The sequence below is a fragment of the Colletes gigas genome, unplaced genomic scaffold (genome assembly GCF_013123115.1).
Source record: "Colletes gigas isolate AHSC1104 unplaced genomic scaffold, ASM1312311v1 Colletes_gigas_Sc00013, whole genome shotgun sequence".
Lineage (NCBI taxonomy): Eukaryota > Metazoa > Arthropoda > Insecta > Hymenoptera > Colletidae > Colletes > Colletes gigas.
In genome coordinates, this window is record NW_025106642.1 from 4,518,183 (window position 1) to 4,534,017 (window position 15,835).

Sequence of the window (15,835 nt, forward strand, 5' to 3'; positions counted from 1 at the left end):
CAGGTTGCGCGCTATCTCGACTGAACTGGTGCAAGTTCATTCACCCACGGTTCACACCTCACTGGGCACAATGCCGAGCGTACCGCAGGCTCCTGAGTACGCTGTACTTTTGTCCTAGCCGAGATTAGCGCTAGTATCCCCGACTAAGTTAGCCAGATGCCCGGAATTCAACGGGCGATTAACATACCTGCTAAGGATTCACGCTACGCTGAAACGTCTTGGACCTGCCTTAACAGTCGACATTTCGCTAGTGCTCTACGGCTAGAATTCTTCCCAAGTCATACATAAATTAGCATAAACGTCTCGAGCACTCTCGCGTCACCTTCATGTTTTTAAATGGAACCGTGTACTTTTGCTACGCCCATCTCGTTGCGTGCCAAGACGAGTTCTAACGACGCGTACGAAGCGTGCACTTAAGGAGGATTTTGCGTTTTTACGCGATCGAACAATCAAGTTTTCGTTTTTGCGATCTGTTGAAACGTATTGTCCCTTGCCGTTTGCGACCCAACACTGAATTTAGGCGTTCATTACTGTCTTTTGTCACATTTACGTTGGTAAACACATGTAGTATCGTGTCGTTGGGTGATTCAACGTGTCGACGATGTAGAATTTTTATTAAAAATTTTTTTTCCTTGATTTGTCTTTTCACGAATAATCACCAGCTAACACGTTTAATATTTTTACATAGAACGTTCGTGACACCAGTAATTAAATCGTGGGGTTGTAAGCGACCGAACGCATAAGTAATTCCCGCTGATATCTGTACGCTCTTGCTCCTCGAAGTTGCATCGAATCATCGCACGTATCCTTGTAAGACTAAGAATGACAAATCGGCGACACGGTTCACTTTGCGACTGAAACAAGAATTTTATGTTATTCGGTGCAGTTAAATGGGTACACATGTTTTTGCATACATTTGTCTTTTCGTAAAAGCTTTATTTACAGAATTCGTTGAGACCCTCCTCTTCCCAAATAGTTCTACAGTTTGCATATGTTTAGAAAGTTTGTAGAACAAATATTCCATTTACAGAGAAAAAAATTTCCACAATGTATGGTTCATGTACCTGTGCTCGTTTTCCTGTGGGATCACGTTAAGTCTCTTATTTATTCCAACAAACTGTTGACGATCTCGAAGTAAACATCGTTTGTATTGTTGCTAAAGCGGTGGTCATTTAAATTATATGTATCTCGGATTGCCTTTCATAGCTTTTCTTTTATTTGAATCGAAAGTTTTATCGAAAGACCCTGTACTATCCTAAAGCGTCTCCGACGCCCCACTCCGGAAATCCTCGACCTCGTCTGGTTCTGTTTCTGGTTGCATAATCGTAAATCGGTATCGCGAAACAACGGCAACCGATGCCCGTTCGGTCGATTCCAGATTTACCCCGGTGCAGATAAACAGGTGTAAAATTTTATCGCGCGCGTATACCAGGTTCGCGCGCTCGCGAGCACAGTATATTAAATCCAACACGAAAACTCGTTACGTCGCAGTCGACTTAAAGGTGAGCATCATTAGCGACACGGTCCATAACTCTGCTTAAAGCGCAACGCTCCTCTATCCCGTTCCCTCTTTCTCCCTCTGTTTCATTTCGACGCGAGTTGCACGCACACGCGGCGCAAGGTGCGAAAGGTTTGAGTATTTTCTAATGAATGATTATCGCGAATCGGTTCGAGAGTACCCGTCCGTAACCCCTGGTTATCGGAGCGGAGTTATCGGCTAACAAGTTGTACCCCATAGAAACATAGTAATCCCCATTCCGGTGGTAGAGATAAGAGCACCTTGCTGCGCTCCAAGTAACGCTGTACTCGCAGCAACGTTGCCCTATCTCACCCCTACGTAGCGTCGTACTCGATCCGATCGCGAGTTCGAACAAACGAACGACGCTTCAATTTGCTTCCCGTTAAAATTTACTCGTTAAAAGAATCACAATTTATTATTAAATTACAAATCTCGATATCGATTCTATGTTGTTCTACCTATTTCTATATTATATGCATACTATATATTGTTTATCTATAAGTATTTGTGGCGACCTGAAAAAGCATTAAGCTCGAAGAAAAGTGAAGATCGCCCGGGTTAGTTGGTCAGAAGCAGCAAAGCGATTAGAGCCCTACGCTATGAAGTGTGGTGACCCCGACGTGATCGACCTCATTCCTGTGTCGCCCATCACCCAGTTCAAACACGGGTCTTATCAACGTAGAGAGGCAAGCACACAAACCACTGAGGTAGCCTCAGTTCCCTTGTATCCTAACATTGAGGATCCCAGCCCTATTGAATGGCTGCAGCAGTTTGTAAGGAAAGAATTTATCCCAACTTTAGACGAGAAATTTGTTCCACCAACTCTGTTTGCAGCTGTTGCTACGTATTGCTACAGGTAGGCAGACAGTCGTTCCCGTTTACGACGATACCACGGTGCAGGAAGGAAGTGAGAGAATCGTACAGAACCGTGCCAAAGCAGAGGAACGGCTAGTGCCTAACATTTTCCTAAATCGCGACTCGATTATTTTGCGTTCGCGTTTACAATTATTCGCACGTACGCGAAACTATCGGCCAATATAACACGCGATAACGATAACGATAGTCCGCGCAACAGTTTCCCCTTTTTGAACCAGTCACCAGTCGTTCGAAAGACTATCGAAACAATTTGATTCATCAATAGTCCTCTACCAGTTATTTTAAGAACAATTTAATCATCTGACATTCCAAGGGGGAAAAAAATATATTTGCTACAAAATTTTAATAATTTCTCCCCGTTTGGAGAACCGTGTATCTCTCTACTGAATACGAACGTCATGTAGCAAGCGGATAACAAATATGGCGGCCATGACGATTGAATGTTCTATCGCTCTTATTAGAAAGCCTCGTATTTAGATTTTTCGCGGCGCCTTTTCTTGCGCGTGATTTACCAGCACGCGGCAGATCGGGAAGAGAAATAAAGCAGACACACAGCCCTCGGGGAATCATCAGGAAAGAGTCATTACACGCGCGCACCTCTCATAATAGACGTCCACGCGCGGATCGATGCGAGTGTGTTTTGCTTCCTCGGTCACGGTGGCCCTTTTTAAAACGTGAAACGCGCGTCTCGACCGATCTGCTTCCACGCGAGACCAGGTGATTTTGATTCGCTGGCTCGCAGCGGGACGGCGATTACCATGTCAGACGGTGTAAAACATTTTTTTGACAGGTGATAGATTAGCGTTCTTTATGCGAACGGGTGTGTTGCAGGCCTGATGTACAAAATCAGTTTAAAGAGTTTCGTCTTAGGGTTACTTAGCGGGCTACCGTACTTTCGTGCATACTTGTTGCACAACGTGTAAAAACTATCACGACCGAGTCCCGTTAAAATGATTTACGGTTATTCTTATTTTCTAATCAAACTCACGTTGCCCGTATTAATTGTAATTTTTCCTTCTTCGTTCGGTACTTTTCCTCCTGACGCGATAAAAGAACGCAACAGCGAACAGTGTTTCAGGGAATGGTTAAGGTGGAAACGTGTGCCATGAAATCTCGTAACTTTCGACGAAGCACAGCAGTTTACGAGTGCAGAGACGAAAAAACGAATGTCGATGTTCCTCGCGTACTGAACTACCTCGGCAAAAGTATTGCAGTTTACGTGAAATTTTTAAAATCGTCTTGTGTCCGGCTTTTGGGGGCAAACACCCCACTGTGCGCCCGTCGTCTGTAACGTTTGCCCAGGGGGACAAGAAATTTCGCAAACAGTCAGCCAGACGGCGAGACCGACAATCTGCGCAATTCCAACTGCGGCAAAAGCGACCGACATTGAATGTACTCCGCGGAGCTCTCAAACAAATTAACGCGAGCGCAAACACTGACGCAAGCAGCCGGAGCGGCGATGCGTGTTCCTGCCTCGTCCAGCCCGAACGTCCATTCACTGGTCACAGATGACAGAACGATGGACGGGCCCCATTGAGCCTTTACTAGGAAACCGCTCTCAAACATTTGATTTGACACTTCTGTGACGTTTTTCGCGGCGGCGCATAATGGCCGTTTGCTCATTAGGGAGACAGGTTAAAACCTCGATCATTGCCACCGTGAACGCGCTGCCCGGCGTGAACCTGCACTGACGCGATAAAATCCTCGGTAGCCAGTGAAAAGCGCCCTTTTCAATTCGTCCCCTGTGCCCAGCGTCTTTGTGAACGCTTGGAGAACCACCAGTCGATCAAAGACTCATTCTCCTCGGATCGAGGTCTTATCAAGCCCAGTCTCTTCGAGCCGTTTCAACGGTTACTTTCCTTATGCTGCGAATAATTGCGCTTTCTATGGAATTCCACGCGTAATTCACGGTCGTACCAACGAACATCGTGCGATTCTTGGCGCGGGAAGTTTCGTAATTTTTGTCTATTTTACCGCGGCCAAAAGTACTCGTATCCTTACCGGTCGCAAATATTGAGTCTGCCTGGATGTTGATATTGGGGCAAATTTTTTTATTGCCTCAAAACTATTAACACCATTTTTACACTTAGGGATTGATTCGATATGGCTAGTTTTTAGAAAATTAATACTTGAAAGGTACACTGTTCTTTTTAATTCATCTAATAATTACAAATTTTTAATAGCGTATATTTGTACCTGTTAAACGCCTATCGTTTTAACGAGTCAGCGCCAAGAAGTACCAAGAAATAGGAGAATTATGGCAGATAAACCGTGACCGTAACGTATTTTGACGGAAGTTTATCGCAATTCGGTTCTACACAAAGGAATTTTTACCTTCTTTTTACTTCCTCTTATCCGCCAACCTCTTGGTTTTCTTATGGCACAATGCATACTGTCCGGGGTACACATGGAATGACCTTCCTTTCTAAAAGTGGCTATAAATTCTTCACCTCATCCGCCTCGTGACCTCATTGGCGAAATGTCGTAAAACCAAATACAACGATAGATAAGCTTGGTATTAGATCAACGACCTGCGAACACATCATCGATAAATAGTTCACGATAAAGATAACAGATCTGAAGCAATCAGTAAGACGGAAACTATTTCTTTATCTTTTGATCTCCTGAATGTACATTTTTTATTATTAGAAATATGCATGCATGTTCTTTCGATCGTAGAACCTGACATGACCGATCTTGAACTCGTCGAATTCATCAATCCGAATATAAACGACCCAAGTCCTGCTTAAAATAAACCAGATTCGTTCACGACACTCGATACAAACGATCCGAGACTGGCCGAACACAATATAAATGACCTCGAATACGTAGAATTCGATACACGGTAATGATTTTACAAGTCGTGAATGTAAAATAAAATTTTGAGATATTGCAAATGTAAGAGAAAATCAACTTTAAAATTGATTGGATACGCGTGCAACATAGAACAACTTGGACATCGGAACAAGTAGAAATAGTAAGTAATGGACAGACGTGCTAGACAGATTGTATTCAATCGCACGCGTATCTCATAAATATTCAAATTCAATTATTTCGAAAACGAACCGTTCCACGAAAAACATTCTATTTTTAAACAAATATGCCGGATAATTGGGCTATAGGATGAAGTGATAGAAACGAGGAATTGGACCATTTTTATGGGGTTTTTCTTATTTTGCGGGGTCAAGGGACAACTTTACGAACTTTTACGTATTCTCCACTAAAATACACGTAGTTTGCATTTTGAAACATTAAAATCATCCAATCCGTTCAGAAGTTATGACATTTCTGGTCAGAAATTATATTTTCGGGGTATATCTATTGACCAAAAATGATTGCAATTGACCACCGCAAAATAATTTTTTCAGAATGATTTGAAACTTTTTAATTTTAGTTTTTATGTTTAATAAATACAACCATGGACAATGTAGTAATACAATTTACTAATAAAAAATACAATTCGTATAATTCCTACGCTTTGTTCGTCAACTGTTTAGTGATTTCTTTGATATGGACGTTCGTTGTTAAAGTTTGCTAATCAATATAGTGGAAATGTTTAAAGCATCCCGATCTCGTCGCGTTGAAAATTGTCCGTCACGCCCCCTTAATGGTTTTCTGCAGTGTGTCTACACAGGCTCGTATCACGAGGAACGAACGGTGGAAGAATTCTCGGTGCAGTATTTAAGTCTATTGGCTACTTCTTGTCCGTATTAATAATAATGTCCGATGTTGCAGCGGCCAAAACGCGTACATTGACAGCCCGTACGGCGTGTGCACATTCCTCGGGTTTAATTGCCTTATATCGTGCTTCGGCTATGTTAACCTGTTACACATACGCAGTGTTCTATACGAGAACGCTTGGACTTTATCGCGGTGTCGGTAAAATAATGAATCTACCGGTGTAATGCGTTTACCACGGTATCCCGTGGTTCGGGATCACAAGGCCTGTGTTTCAGTAATCAACATTTTAATTATCTCGTCCAATTTCCGAGAATGTGTCACGAGCATGACTGAGAAGATCGTCGGTTTCGAGCGGACCGCCTATCCGTATGGACAACCCAACGCCACCCCTGCGCGAACATTGTTGCACGGGTTATTTACTGCCAGTCGATTCGAACACACGGGTTATCGCAGAAGAGCTGGTAGATATCTATAACTAGAGTTAATTGCACGATACATTGATGCGCGAAAATGTTGATTTCGTCTTTGCGTGTGGGTGGAACTGAACGTACGCGATTAAAGTTCAAGTGAAATAGCACGTTTGAAAGTAATGCGATATAAATCTTTATTAGAAGGTAAAGAACAAAACGAAGAAGGATACTGACTCACGCTTACTTTGGAAGGTAGTTATAAACTAACGGAATATACAGTGCGTAGTCATGGACACATCAAACCTGGTAAACAATCCCAACAAAGTCAATTTAAAGAAAACATTATGATACGATGTTTTACACACCAACCCTGAACATATGCCTACTTTATTTCCGTTACCTCTTATTTCGAAGGTATATTCAATAATTTACGGATTGTCCGAATTTGGATCGAGAAAATGTGCTAATTTAAAAGAGGGATATTATTTTCATTAAACTAACAGTAAGTGTGTTAGAGTGATTTGTAGAACACTAAAGACCAACACGATTTGGTAACATGCATTTTTCAAGAACTCGGTAACGACTGGCACTTAAACGTTCCGATTACAAAAACGCGGCCTCGGCGTGGGCGTATTAAAACGTTGAAAGTGAAATCTGAGGGCTCGTTCGATAGAAAGACTCCAAGTCCACCTAATGGCTAAGATTTACGTTGTACAGAAGTGGGGGTGGTTCTCTACCGAGCAATTCTAATAACAAATGACCTGGTCCGCGTCAGGAACGACAGCTCGTCTAGGTTAATGTCTGTTGCGCAGATGTGGAAACAATCTATGAACGTCGTTGCAATAAAATTTAGGATACCAATTAAAGTGACCGGCACGGAGAGGTTATGAGGGGCATGCGGTCGAAGAGCTCCTTAATTCTTCTAGTAACGCGAACAAATAGTAAAATTCCACCGTACAACGCTATTGATCTTGTTTAACGCTCTATAACGCCATGAAACTTTGAAGTTATATACCCGCGCGTTTATATTTTACAAATTTCATTTCATTTACTACTGTGCGCCATTGTTACGTCCAGCCGCGTGTCAGGAACAAGAATTTCGTATTTCATCTTTATAGAAAGGAAACAGGGGTCGAGACAATCTTTGCTCTAGAAATACAGACCGCTACTTTAATACGTTCCAAATACTCCACAGAAATAAAAGGATGCCTCTATGAGAAAACAAAAATAATCATGCAATTGCACTTTTCTCAATTTTCATCTTATCTTTATAATGGATCCTTCAGATTTTTCATATTAAAACGAACCCAAAGATTAAATAAACTTATTAATCTTTTGTATCGCATTTTTAATTGCTTCGTATCTTTTTAATGTATTTAACATTCTTCGTGTATATCGAGTTGACGGGGATGGTTTCGCGAACAATATCGAGGGAAAAGGTAGCGAATGTGATTGCGAGAAAAGTAAAAGGGTTTCCAGCGCCGCGGACGTCAGGAGGTGGAACCAAGAGATCGTCCTTATAAACGACGAGTTTATAACGTAGAATTTGATCGCTAATAGCGCGACGGGACGAGAAAAAAACGATAATGGCCGATACGATTCAATAAATTTATGAAACGTCGGGCGCGATGCAAATATGCAATTACGTCAGCTCGTTGAGGCTATAAAGAACACGTGCGAACCAGAGACACGTTCACCGGTGACTTTACACGAACATCTCCAAATCACGCTCACGGCCAACACCTTTCCCGCTCGTTCTGTGCCTCTAACGATATTGCCAATCGATTATCTGTGAGAATCGATGCGTGATTAATTACTGTAAGGGTATTGATATTTAATGAACCGTGCCTGCACGATATATTGAAACGTAACACTATTTCTTGACAGGGATAGTGATATATTACTAATTGCTTCCGCGTAATGGATTTTCCCTAGTAAACGCACGTTAGACACAGGTGCTTCGACAGATTTCTATGTGTTTGCGTTTTCTTTTACGCGGGCTTCACGGTACCGAGGTTTTTAAAAGATCATCCGTGGTAAAGTTGTACAGAGCGTTCTTAAAATAAACAATCTTTACGAACAGTCTATACGCTGGAATGATAAACGAAATATCGGTGATCATAGGACAGTAAATGATTTTTTATGTAACGTAAAGTACCGTAAACGGGGTAAATAGAAACATTTCTACTTGAATCGGTGTAAGAGTGTCCGAACAATGGGGATCGTGAAAATTAAGTCCAAAAGAAAGAACATAATTTTGTCATACGAAGCTCCATTTCTGAGAAAAACAAGTTTGGAATTGGAATGGATTTAGCTGGCGCGTCCGTCCATTACTGGCTGTTTCTACTTATACCGATGTCCAACTCGAACTCTATCGAATATGATTTAACTTTACGTCTGCCCATTACTTACTGTTTCTACTTCCGCTGCTGTCCATGTCCCTGTACACGCAATATTTTCAAGCTTGATTTCCTTTAAAATGAAGCCACGTATGAAAAAATGTATTAATTTAAGAAAGTTAAATAAACTGCTACTTAAAATGAATTTAACGTTATATTAATAAACATTTTTAATTGATGTTAAGCTATAGATCATTTTACGAAATACATGGTAATATGCAAAACAATTGGTTCACTGTTACGGATAAATAATCTATTTTCCTATAAATTTATAAAAATCAAAATTGTGCTCCAATCTTTTAAAGTATCAACTGTAAAAATGGTAAATCACGGATAAGATTCACAGAACAGTACAATATTATTTACGTTGTCATTTTTATCAAACAATAAAATCCACGCACGACCTCGCCGGCTTCCGAAAATTCTCAATGCCTCGAGAATCGGACCACACGACACGTGCTATAACTGCTACAATCTCTATTTACGATACGAGATATCAATGATCGCAATTATGATTACAGTAATACTATCACAATCACGTTTATCTGGCATGGCTTCTTTTATTTGCGATTACAGTAATTCCTGTGAAACTTATCAAAACAAAGTACTCGTTTCTTAATATTGTATACTTTGGGCAACATCATTTATACACCTTAATGATGTTATTTTCAAAAATTATTCATCGACGTTTCTTTGTCTTTCACTTTTAGGGAACATGAATAAATCAGTATAATGCTTTATTTATACGACATTAATGTCAATGAACTTATTTATTTATCACCTTATTTTTGGCTGTTGGGTGTTTGGGTGTTGGTAATTTTGGTCTTCCAGGTTTTTTTAGAAGAAGAACTATATTTTCCAATTAATTTTCACGTTATCTTCTTTACCCCAAGCAGACAAGAATAGAGAAAAAACAAAGGAAATCTACAATTTACGCTGAATATTTAGACAGGACGATTAGGTTTGAACGAGTATGTCACGAAAGAATTATTGCGTACGACACCACTGACACATTTACCTTTTTCAATGCCACTCGGCCCAAATTATTTCGCATTTTGTTTTGGAACAATACTTGGCAAGATAACATATTCGTCAGTTTGTCTCATTAGTTATCTAATAGTGTTTGCTCGTGCATTAAATCATTATCCTATATTTCAAACATAAATAATGAAAACGATAACACGGATGATTGGTGAACAATTTTATTGTTCATATCTATAAATCATTCATAGATATGAACAATGAAATTGTTCATCAATCATCCGCGATATCATTCATATCTGTGAATAATAAAATAAAATAAATTACAAACGATTATGAAAACAGCAATCACATAATATGTACTGTATCTTTTTTGCGTAAATAACGCGCACAACAATTATTGCATGTTACATAACGTGTAATACTTACAATAGCTATCAGTATTCTCAGTTAAAACTTAAACAAACATCAGAATAGCTTATAAAGAGTGTATTTGCTATTGTCGAGGTATCATTAACCGCGACTGAGACCGAAACACTGATTTTTTCGTTATGTATCGCATTCTCCTCAAACTTTGTCTATTTGTGACTATCAGCTTTGGTAAGTATAGCAAACATCTATCACGACACAGCACTAGATTTCTGTTAACATAAATACATATTTCTTATTATCACATGACACGAATTTTAATTTCTAGAAATATTCCATTTTATAGAGATCGATTAAGTTTTAGAGTGAATTTTCTGAATTGTACTGAACAAACTTTAAGACCAATATCAAGTCATCTAACTCGACCACTTTTAATTGTTTTTACGCAGCATATTTGAAATACTGTTGGTAAATTGGAATTACAATGGAGGCAAAAGAGAAGAAGAATGGATGTTTCGTGGGTGGAACGTTACACTTGTGACTGCCTCAAATAAATTTTAAATTTTATTTATTCCCATTTACCGCCGTAATATTTCATTCGTCTTGCACTGACTGCTATTCCGAATATGCTGCATTTTTTCTGTTACCACTTCTTCTATAAGCAATTCTTTTTTCCATGCAGTCAGCGCCGATTCTCAGAAGTTACTAGTTTCCCTTCGTGCTAACAAATTAAAAGTCGCCAATGATACAGAGAAATTGGAAATCGTTAATGAAACTAAGATATTAGTAGAGCCCAACGATGTCGAAAAAATAGTGGGGGGCAAGAATGCTCGTCCTGGCCAATTTCCTTACACGGTATCCCTCAAAGTGTGGAACCAGCACATTTGTGGGGGTGCCATTATCAATAAAAATCACATCCTCACTGCGGCGCATTGTGTGTTAGCCGTTACTCCAAACATAAAACATGTGACCGTTGTAACTGGTACCATTTACCGTACGCATGGTGGCCAAAGCCACAAAGTGATCGCGATGTATAGCTCGGAGAATTTTAATGTTTCTACAGACATTGGTATTGCCAAGGTAAGAAGCTTTATACCTTATTTGCAGGCGTCGAGTGCACTCGATCTTAGCACATTACTGACCGATGGAGGAATCTTCCATTTTGTCTTTTGTTCTTTAGTCACCATTTATCTAGAATCAATCTTTAGAAAATACAATTTTTAGTAATAAAAAATAAGCAATATTGAGCCAGTGTAAAAAATAAAAATAAGTAGATCAATTTTGGCATTCGTAATAGTGACTTAGAAGATGATATTAGTGATATTATTATAACCATAAATTAATCTAGTCAGAGTGAATAGATTTAAAAAAGTGCTAGCCAAAAATGCATAATGGTCATATTTATCATAACAATGTTTTAATCAGTAAAATATAAGGTATAAAACTAATTGAACTTTTTAAAAATAAAAGAAACTACTGCACACATGTATTTTACAGATCGATGGCGCTATCGATTTCAACGCTTACCAACAACCAATTGCACTTGCCACCAGCAGGCCACCACCAAATTTCTACGCTGTTGTAAGCGGTTGGGGTAGTACAAAAACTCCTCGAACCCGAGATCCTAACACGCAGAAATATCTTTACGTAAAGATGATCGACTCTAATCTGTGTAGAAGAATATACAGACACGTAACCACAGAAATTTGCACTTTCAAAGCTGTCAACCACGGCGTATGCAGCGTGAGTATCAAGAAATTCTACGAAGTTTTTCATTAAGTTAAGAGACATTACAATTTTAAAAATTCCGTCGAAGCAAATTGTTGACTGAATATTTTAACGTTAATAACTTTTAAACGAAGCCTCAATTAACAAAATACTATTCTTGATTTTCATCTTATTTTGGCCTCTAGAATCGACCCTTAAATTTATACATACATATCTACAGTAAAATGATAGTTATCGAAACGTACAGCTACTACAATTAAAATATTTTTAACTTCTATTGAAAAAATATTTGTTATGAAACATTACAAAATAAGATTTTTTTAATCATTATAGAGTTCCTATCGTCCAAAGATAGCTTTATCGCTAAAGCACTTTGATAAAAGATATTATCTATTTAAAAATATACAATGTTTATTATTAATTTTTGTTCTCAGGGAGACAGCGGCAGTCCACTGGTTTACAATGGCCACGTTGTTGGCGTTACATCTCGCGGTATTCCTTGCGCAAAAGGATTCCCAGATATTTTCACCAGTGTCTACGACAACCTCGATTTCATTCGTACAAAAATGCAAACCTAATTTCAAGAACATATCATTTGAACACATGAAATAATCATCGCGGAGTGACAATGTAACTTGATATTGTAAACATCGTTACACGAACACTAATTACATACATTTCGTTCCTTTAAAATTTTCCTCTACGACTGCGTCCTGCTTGAGAACAAGGAAATTCTTAATCCGTAAAAACATTCGAAATCATTTACTTATCTCTAAGAATTTTGTAATCTATAAATAAATGATAAGAAATGTAAGTGGTGATTTTATGTACAAAAATAAATCGAGAAAGTGAAATAAAATTTTTTTTAGATGAAATGATTTTTCCAATAGTAGAATGATACTTTAATATAAATGTTAACAAATTAAAGATAACACGGACGTGCTATCTTTTTGGTTAGAAAATGTTCTCCATCTCGTAGATAAATATTAACGCGTAGACCTAAACCTATGATTTAAATTTGATACCAGAGATTTCTATCGTTATCAATACTAATTATGAAATCAATATCAAACCATCGTTAATCAATTGATAAAATCGATAGCAAAGGAATATATAAAGCTGAAATATGTAACCATCTCTATCATTGCAGTAAACTACCTCCGTAATGTCTTCCAATCTCGTGTTCCTTCTTATATTTGCAGTTGCCGCTTCGGGTAAGTTCCATATATGAACATATTTATCAACACAATTTAGTACATTATTGTAAAATGGGCCATTACACTTTCCTTCAATTAGACGCACTATAACCTACGTATCTTTGCAATTTTAATTTATACTTTTTAATGTTAACATTTATACAAACGTTATCGTTCGCAAGTAAACACCATTTCCATTGGAAAAATTACAACTTCTTCCCTTTCGTGATAATAACTCCGATAAATACGATCAAATTGCATTTACATTTACCAAATCTACTGCTATAATTATTTCGAACAGTTTTTGCATTTCTAAAAGCTTCCAAAAGGGGATTAGACTTCAGAATTACATCTTTCACTGTCTGTAATTGTTTACCATTGACTCTTGCGATATAGAACATAATATATCTCGCAGTTACTGCTTTTACAGCAATGACTTTCATTATCAATCAACATATTTCTATACGTGTCATCTGCTGAACAATAAATGCCTGGTGAATTCTTATATGGTGCTCTTTGATCAATTTCTATCTCCTGATATTATCGATACTAGAAATCACACTTCTTTTTTTTTCTACAAATGAACGTTTTTTTTCGTGCAGCGAGCACCGAGTTTCCGCAGGACTTAATAATTGCCGTCCACGCCGACAACAAGGGAATCATCAATGAAACGCAAAAGCTAGTGGACACACAAATTGACGGGCGAATAGTCGGTGGATTTGACTCCCAACCTGGTCAATTTCCCTATTTAGTGTCTTTTAGAGTAAACAACCAGCACATTTGCGGAGGTTCTATAGTTAATCAGAATAACATCCTCACCGCTGCACACTGTGTAGAGGCCGCAGCATCAAACATAAATGATGCGACTATTGTAACTGGAACCGTTTTTCTTAATCAGGGTGGTAACTCCAACAAAGTGATCTCTATGTATTATTACACGAATTATCCTGGTTATTTAGACTTTGGTGTGGTCAGGGTAAGAATCATTTATGATGTTAAGTGTAGGTACTAAAAATCAATAAAGTGTTATGTTGAGTAACAAGTCCGACGATGGCGATAAAATAAACTTATCAAGTTTAAGCATGCTCTGACGAGTGATTGCGATGGAGTATTTAAATTATCAAATACTAGCTGCCTTCTTACAATTTGTTTAGTAAACGATAACACGTCGTGTACAATTTACGTTGTATTTTGATACATACGTATTTTTGCAGGTTTCCGGCTCGATCGATTACAACAATTATCAACAACCAATACCGCTTGCCACGAATAGGCCACCAGGAAATTCCCGCGCTGTTACAAGCGGATGGGGTTTGACGTCCACTCCTCCAGGAAGTGTTCCTAATGGACAGCAATATTTGTATGTCAATATCATTGACACAGAACAGTGCAGGAGTGTATACAGTGATATAACCACGGAGATCTGTACCTTGAATGCTGTCAACCAAGGTGTATGCAGCGTAAGTATCATGAAACAACTCATTTCGCCATTAGGAAGTCTTATCGCCAAATTAAACGGAATTTAAATCTTCATTAATTACCCATAACAGTAGCGAAATTATATCATGAACTGATCTGTTTCGGAAAGTTGTTGATTGGAAATTTTTTAAAATGGTAACGCTTTAAGTTGTATATTAAGCAACGAATTATAGAAACTCGCACGAACCGATTAAAGAGAATTGGAAACTTAATCGATTCGTTAATAAGATTCGTTTATTGCAGATTTCTGCGAAAGACCCTTATTTCGTATTACAAGATTGGTTAATAGAACTTGTGAGATTTATATTATTAATTCTACTTGTATGTTTCTCTTTTGTTTTTTGCAGGGTGACAGCGGCGGTCCACTGGTTTACAATGGCCAACTTGTTGCTGTCACATCTCGTGCTGTTCTTTGCGCAAAAGGATATCCTGACATTTTCGGCAGTGTCCCCAACAATATGGACAACATTCTCAGACTAATTAATTCAAGTTTCTAGATATTCACTGTACATCCTTTTGTTTATATAACGATTTTATTTAATAATAACAAACTGAATACATCCATAACTGTTTTCCTTTTAATGAAATACACGATACATCAACTTATAATAGGGCACAAGTGTCATCCTTTACAAATACTATTCAATTTATCTTCACCGAATATTTGACTCGCTAAAGAAAGTGTCCGAATACTCGATTATTGAAAAATTCTATAACTAGACCCAATTCTATGTAATATAAATAGCTTCGAAAATTATTTCACCCAACGATAATCAACCCGTTAATGACTGAAGAGATAAGATGCCATAAACTCTAATAATTATCGCACATCGTTTGATGATAACGTATTATCATTTTACGTAGCCAAATTGTGTATCTTGTTCAGTTCGAAACGAATGATACAAATAGACTTATGAATTAAATGAAATTATTTGTCTATGAACGGATGTGGAAAACGACGAAGAATGGAACGATGGTTTTGAACTTCCGATAGAGCCTTCGAACATTATTGAACGTGTTATAAATTAGTGTATCTGAATTGGGAGCAAAGAGATCCATAAAGTTTCGTTTGAGACTCCTTTAACACTAATAATATTTGGCAGAAACATTAAAATATTAAAATTGTAATAATGACTTTTAAAGTGTATAAAGGTGTGACTAATGTAATATCCTAAATTCATTGTTATGACATTTTTA

The 15,835-nt window shown here is 38.2% G+C and overlaps 2 protein-coding genes across 2 annotated transcripts; both read left to right on the forward strand.

Moving 5' to 3' along the window:
* Nucleotides 1–2,118: 2,118 nt before the first annotated feature.
* Nucleotides 2,119–12,541, forward strand: LOC122399480 (chymotrypsin-1-like). The gene is made up of 5 exons (XM_043400180.1): nt 2,119–2,292; nt 2,354–2,426; nt 10,918–11,315; nt 11,733–11,978; nt 12,398–12,541. The coding sequence occupies exons 1-5, from the start codon at nt 2,119–2,121 to the stop codon at nt 12,539–12,541; spliced, it is 1,035 nt and encodes a 344-aa protein (XP_043256115.1).
* A 576-nt stretch (nt 12,542–13,117) lies between these two features.
* LOC122399498 (chymotrypsin-1-like) lies at nt 13,118–15,735 on the forward strand. Its single transcript, XM_043400203.1, has 4 exons — nt 13,118–13,177; nt 13,762–14,135; nt 14,374–14,619; nt 14,986–15,735. The coding sequence occupies exons 1-4, from the start codon at nt 13,129–13,131 to the stop codon at nt 15,133–15,135; spliced, it is 819 nt and encodes a 272-aa protein (XP_043256138.1). The 5' UTR covers nt 13,118–13,128; the 3' UTR covers nt 15,136–15,735.
* Nucleotides 15,736–15,835: the final 100 nt, after the last annotated feature.